The sequence below is a fragment of the Pinus tabuliformis genome, chromosome 9, assembly GCF_031772625.1.
Source record: "Pinus tabuliformis cultivar Carrire ecotype Pingquan chromosome 9, CPIR1, whole genome shotgun sequence".
In the NCBI taxonomy this organism is placed as follows: domain Eukaryota; kingdom Viridiplantae; phylum Streptophyta; class Pinopsida; order Pinales; family Pinaceae; genus Pinus; species Pinus tabuliformis.
In genome coordinates, this window is record NC_142307.1 from 1,366,952,261 (window position 1) to 1,366,959,102 (window position 6,842).

General features: G+C 42.9%; 1 protein-coding gene across 1 annotated transcript; it reads right to left on the reverse strand.

Annotated features, from left to right (window-relative positions):
• Positions 1-4,260: 4,260 nt before the first annotated feature.
• Positions 4,261-6,555, reverse strand: LOC149153578 (uncharacterized). Its single transcript, XM_089443854.1, has 2 exons — positions 4,604-6,555; positions 4,261-4,405 (listed from the first exon to the last, which is right to left on the reverse strand). Exons 1-2 carry the CDS (start codon positions 6,553-6,555, stop codon positions 4,261-4,263), a joined length of 2,097 nt encoding a protein of 698 aa, XP_089299980.1.
• Positions 6,556-6,842: the final 287 nt, after the last annotated feature.

The window sequence follows — 6,842 nt, forward strand, 5'->3', positions numbered from 1 at the left end:
TAGTTAATAGACATCCCCTCAGCCAAGATTCAAGCCACCTGGAGAAATAATCGGACTGGGGAAAATGGTCTAGCCCGCATTAGACCGATTTTTAGTTAAAGAGAGTATACTTGATTTGGGGTTTTGCATTAGACAATGGGTCAGAATTGGGGGGATCTCTGACCACCTCCCTATATATATGGAAATTGATGGAGGTAGCGCAAAACCCAAAGGGCGATATAAAGTCTATTTAGCTTGGCTCAAGGAAGCCTCTTATGTCAGCATGGTTACAGACTTCTGGAAAGCAAACCCACCTGGGGCAGGGGGAAACTTCACTAATGGCTTTATACAAAACCTCAAAATGCTAAAGAAAATGTCCAAGCAATGGGCACACAATAAGAGGACACAGGATGATCTCTCTCTGAGACAAATTGAATCCGAACTGTCGAAATTTGAAAATGATCAGGGTGGACTGTTCAATACAGCTGAACATAAGGAGAGGATTACATCCCTTTACTCTGCAAGAGGGAAAATCCTTAAAGATCGTGAAGAAGTCTGGAGGCTAAGAAGCAGGGCGATTTGGATGCAGGAAGGGGATGCTAACACAAAATTTTATCATAAGTTTGCCAATGGTAGAAAGGCGATTAACACTATCTGGCAGCTCCAGAATGATGAAGGACAAACTACAAACACATTTCCGCAATTAGCCTCTCTTGCTACCTCGCATTTTAAAAGAGCGTGCAGTGCCCCTCGGGAAGCAAATCTGGCAGATATCATTAAGGCTGCTTAGCTTTTCCCACATTTTGTGGAGCAAGAAGAGGAAGGAGAACTAATAAAGGAAGTCACTCTAGAAGAATTGGAGGCCACATTGAAATGGTTTAAGAAACACAAAAGTCCTGGGTTGGATGGCTAGACCATTAAGTTTTATCTGGCTTTCTTTGATGTCATTGGTACAGATCTACTGCATGTTATTGAGGACTCCAGAACAAGTGGTCATATTGAGGCATCCATCACATCTACCTTTATTGCACTTATCCCTAAAGCTGATAATCCCTCCTCCTTTGATGAGTATCGCCCTATCTCTCTCTGCAACTGCATATACAAGATTATTGCTAAAATCATAGCAAATCGGATGAGACCCATTCTTTCAAAACACATCTCCTCAGAACAATTTTCCTTCCTACAAGACAGACAGATCTATGAGGCTGTCGGCACTACTCAGGAAGTACTGCAAACTCTTCATACTTGGTTATACATTAGAATGCTTTTAACCCATCTGGGGTTTCCCTTCACTTTCATAAAATGGATTATGAGTTGTATCACTAACATTCCTTTCAGCGTCCTGGTCAATGGAAGTGCATCCCCCTTCTTTCTCTCGGAAAGAGGACTAAGGCAGGGCTGTCCACTTTCACCATTACTTTTCCTTCTTGTCATGCAGGGGCTCAGCAGGACGATAAAGGATGAGCACAAAAGAGGCAGACTACATGGCATCAAGATAACAGATGATTGCAGACTCACACATGTACTGTTTGTGGATGATGTCCTGATCTTCTTGAATGGAAGCATTGGTGATCTGACCAATATCAGATCCATTTTTTCTTTATTCATGTTGGCTACAGGTATGTTATTAAATGAAAATAAAGCAACGCTGACAGCAACAGCATGCACTCAGCATGAAATACAATTTGCACTTCATCGCTTCCAGTTCACACAGTTGGGTCTTGCACAAGGATTGAAATATCTGGGGTATAAGCTAAAGCCCCTGGGCTACAAGATTGCAAACTGGACTTGGATAATAGCTAAGATGGAGAAAAGACTCAACATCTGGTATCTCAAATATTTTTCTCGTGCCGGCTGTCTCACTCTCATAAAGAGTGTATTGGAAGCCACACCTGTGTACTGGATGTCCCTGGCTAAGATCCCTCGAGGGATCCTTACCAAGATTCAAGCCCTTTGCTGCAGATTTCTATGGAAGGGGAGCTAGCTGGGCAAGATTTTTGCTTGGGTCGAATGGGATGCATTGATTCTGCCTAAAAAGTGGGGAGGTTGGGGACTTAAAAAACTTGAAGATTTCTCCACTGCTTTGGCTACAAAACTAGGGTGGCATCTGATCACAGCTGACAGCCTTTGGTCGAGAGTGACAAAATCAAAATACATCGCCCCTCTACAGATCCTGGATTGGATCAGGAGACCTATTAGAAGCACATCTGGGATTTTGACTATATGGAAAGCAGTTATCAAGGCATTGGATCCTATCAGGGCAGGACTCACCTGGAGAATCCACTCAGGACAAAGAGTACGGGTTGGAATTGACCCGTGGATCGGGTGCGGGAACACTCACAGACTACCTGGGGACCTACTTCAGCATCTACAAGAACAAAATGTCACTCACATAGCTCATATTGCTGATGGAGAAAACTCCACCTTCCTACATCAGGCCTGGAAATCAGCTCATCAACTGAACATTCCCCCACAATGGCACCAACTTTGGGAGGATTACACTCAGGCACTGTCTGAAGCTCATATTCGCATAACTGATGGAGATGATGAGATTATTTGGGCCCTCTCAAAATCTGGAAGATTCTCTCCAAAAGATGGATATTTGGTGCTGTCTGAGACAAGGAAGCCACAGATCATAGAAGCATGGTGGAAACATCTCTGGAAGCTGAAGGCTCCCCCCAGAACCAGATTGCTCATGTGGTGCATCTTGAAAAATAAGATCCCTACTTGAGATAATCTCCTCAAGCGCGCACAATACAGGCCACACTGGTGCTACCTCTGTAAATGCGATAATGAATCTATAAATCACCTTTTCCTTGACTGCACGGAAGCTCGTAGGCTGTGGGAATTGGTCATCCCTAATGTCAGCCCCCCTGCAATTGGACTGTTGCATCTGTCGCTGAGGCCTGGAATATCTGGTTTACCACTGTTACCTCCCCCAAGCAGCGTAACCTTCCCGCTCTGATTTGTTGGGCCATTTGGATTGCCCGCAATAACCTTATTTTTCAGAACTTACCTCCTCGCTGGCCTATCATTGCGGCCAAGGTGCTGGCTGATTATGCTCTTATCTTGGAAGACCCTCCTCCCCAGAGACCCAGAAATATCATCCCTGAACACATTGACCACAGCATGCCATGGGCATACTTCGACGGTGCCGCGCAGGAGAATGGCTGTGGGGGGGGGGGGGGGGGGGGGGGGCGCATTCTACATATCTCTCCTCAACACTCTTTCAGCATGCTCATGGGATTCAGAAGAGGCACAAATAATTTTGCAGAATTATCAACAACAAAACATCTTATTCATTTTGCATTGGAGAAAAATTGCAGAGACTTACAATTATTTGGGGATTCCAAAATTGTTTGTGACTGGTTGAATAGGATTGCTAGATGCTCTACTTACTCTTTGAGTCATATTCTGGATGAGACTCTGAGACTCATTACATTTTTTGACTCATTTACTTGCAAACACATTTTCAGGGAGCGGAATGCAGTAGCTGATGGCCTTTCCAAAGAAGTTGTGCTCTGGGAGCCGGGCATTTGGATGATCTGGGAACTACTCGATGGAGCACACTATCAGTATTACCATCAGCCTTTTATGGACATTAATGCATAAATATACAGGGCATATGGTTTTTTGATAATGTAAATATATATATATATATATATATATATATATATATATATATATATATATATATATATATCATCTTTTGGACAGATCAGGTTTTATATATCATGTGATTATCTTTCAGTATATATTGGATTGTTACCTCCCTGCGTGGATCAAGGTAACAACATTTTTGAACAATGGTTTTTTGATGATGACAATCAGGTCATAGACATGTTCAGCATATGCATATGCATCTACAAAATGTAATTTCTCTCATTAATGAAATTACGATTTTTCCTATGGAAAAAAAAATAAAAAAAAAAAAATATATATATATATATATATATATATATATATTTTCCCCTGGGAAAAAGTCGTAATTTCTATTAGTATTGAGAAATTACATTTTGTAGATGCCGAAGCATATTCATATGGAGGCAGCAGTGCCTGTCAAGTTCATAGTCTGTAAATCTAGGAAGAGGAACCAAGTTGTCTCCACGCAGGGAGCATTATCAAAACAGTAAAACTAGCAGTGATCAAAATTGTGTCCATGCTCTGCGCAGAGAGCTATATATATGCTGATAATATCAAAAAAGTAGAGCTGTACTCATGACTAGACAGTAGAAATATATACATGCTATAAACAAAAATGGTACTGAAAGTGTGTGGGCTTTATAGCCCATCTCCCATATGATCATCAAAAGGTCTGTGGTAGTGCTGATAGTAAGTTCCGTCGATTTCCTCCTGGATCAACCAGTCATCTCCTTGTCTGTGCGCTGCCTCTTTGGAGAGCTGGTCGGCGACGGTGTTCTGTTCCCTGTAAACGTGTCGACAGACAAATGATTCAAAGGAAGCAGTCAGTCTTTTAGCTTCATCTAGAATGTGTCTCAATGAAAATGCATGACAATGAGATGCATCATTCAGCCAATTGCAAACAATTTTAGAATCTCCAAACAGCTGTAGGTGTCTGCATTGTTTATGGATAGCAAAGTGTATGATGTGTTTAGTCGTGCACAGTTTAGCAAAGTTATTGGTGCCTCTGCCTAGTTTTATTTGTATCTTGTAGCAGTGCATTTCATTGAGATAGAGTATTGCTCCTCCCCCACAGCGCGCATCTTGTGCCGAGCCATCAAAGAATGCCCATGGCTTTGATTTGTCGATGTTCACAGGTCTAATGATACGAGGTGGGGCAGTGGATTCCTCTTCAGGTATCATGTTAAAGTCAGCAATCGTATGGTGTAATATAGTGGGCCAGTGTGGGGCTTTGAGATTAAAGATGGCCTGATTGCGCGCGATCCAAACAGCCCAGCAGGCCAGCAGAGGAATGTTGATAGATTTCCCAGTGTGATTTTGGCACCAGTTATTCCATGCTTCCATGAGGTTGTTACCTTGCCAATTTTTCAAATGCGGATAGTGTGAGGTGAGGGATTGCCAAAACTGTAGAGTAGTGCTGCAATTTAAGAACAAATGATCTGTGCTTTCTTCCTCCCCTTGGCATAAGTGGCAACGAAAAGGTCCATAAAAAGATCTCTTCATGAGATTAGTGCCTGTAGGGATTTTGTCAAATGGAATGTTCCACATTAATAATCGCGTGCGAGGAGCCGAATTAAGTTTCCAGAGCGCTTTCCAGGTGGGATGAATATCCGGGGGCCTATAAGGTTCCATGAGCCTTAAATATCCTAGCTTCGGGGCATATGCTCCATGCTTGGCAAAGGCCCAGATGATCTCATCAGGTCCTTCTGTGAGCCTGATGTGAGCTTGTGTGAGTGCATCCGTATACTCCAACCATTCGTTCTGCCACTGTTCAGGAATTTCTAACACTTGAGCGGTAGTCCATGCTTGCTGGAGGAAAGAGGAGTTTTCATTATCTCCAATGTGCTTAATGTGCGTAATCCCTCTGTTATGAAGGTGCCTTATAAGGTCAGCCGATAACCTGTGGGCATTTCCACATCCGACCCACGGGTCCAGACCAATGCGCACTGCATTACCTTCCTTAATGCGCCAAGTGATTCCTTCTCGTAGCAGAGGTAAGGTGCCTATAACCGCTTTCCAGATATTGGAAATGTTTTGATTAGTTCCTTGTTGTGTACAGATCCAGTCCAAAACGTTCTGAGGCTTGATATATTTTGCATATGCAACTCGAGTCCATAGACCATTCGAGGTGAGAAGCTGCCACCCAAGTTTGGCTGCCAGTGCTCTGGAGAAAAGGTCGAGCCTCTTTATACCCCATCCCCCCCAGCGCTTGGGTTTGGCGATGGTATCCCATTTGACCCAGGCGAAGAGCCTTCCCGGCTGGTGACCTTTCCAAAGAAATCTGCAGCAAATACTTTGTAGCCTATTCAATATGCCCTTAGGTATCCAGGCTAGGGCCATCCAATAGACTGGTGTGGCTTCAATCACAGCTTTAATAAGGACCAATCTGCCTGCACGAGAGAGATATTTGTGGTACCATACCTGTAGCCTCTTTTCCACTTTAGCTATGAGCCATAACCAGTCTGCTATTCTGTAACCAATAGGTTTTAGCCTAAAACCGAGGTACTTTATACCATCCGTCAGATTCAAATTGATGAAGGGGAAGCGCTGTGTAGCAAAGGCGGTTTCATGAATAGAGCAGCCAACTGTAGTAATCGTGGACTTATTATCATTGATCTTCATTCCTGTAGCTTGCTGGAAGAGAAGAATGGAGTTATGAAGGGTAGTGGAGTCCCCAATGCTGCCATTCAAGAAGATCAGGATGTCATCAACAAATAACAGATGAGTGAGGTAGAAGTTATCCGCAAGTTTAATGCCAGTCAATAGATGCCTATCTCGAGCTGATGAGATAACTCTACTTAATCCTTCCATAATAAGCAAGAACAGCAGAGGTGAGAGCGGGCATCCCTGTCTAAGTCCTCTCTCTGAAGTAAAGAATGAAGTAGCTTCCCCATTGAGTAGCACACTATATGATACATCGGTGATGCAGCTCATCGTCCATTTGATAAATTCACAGGGGAAACCAAGGGGTGTTAGCAGCAACCTTAAATACAACCAGTTTGTTCTGTCAAAAGCCTTGGACAAATCCACTTTTAGAATCATTCCCTTCTGCTTTTTAATCTGCATGGAGTGCATGAGTTCTTGAGCAGTGGCTATAGCCTCGTGGATCTGTCTATGGTGCAAGAAGGCGAATTGTTCAGAGGATAAATTTACAATCAAAATCAAGCTAACGCAAAAAGCAACAAGTTTGCAAGAAATTAATAATTTAACCAATTAAATTA

Coding starts and splice junctions, on each gene's coding strand:
- LOC149153578 (XM_089443854.1), bottom strand. CDS start 6,555: ATGAGCTGCATCACCGATGTATCATATAGTGTGCTACTCAATGGGGAA. Junction 4,406..4,603: donor ACCAATAACTTTGCTAAACT/GTGCACGACTAA, acceptor ACACGTTTACAG/GGAACAGAACACCGTCGCCG.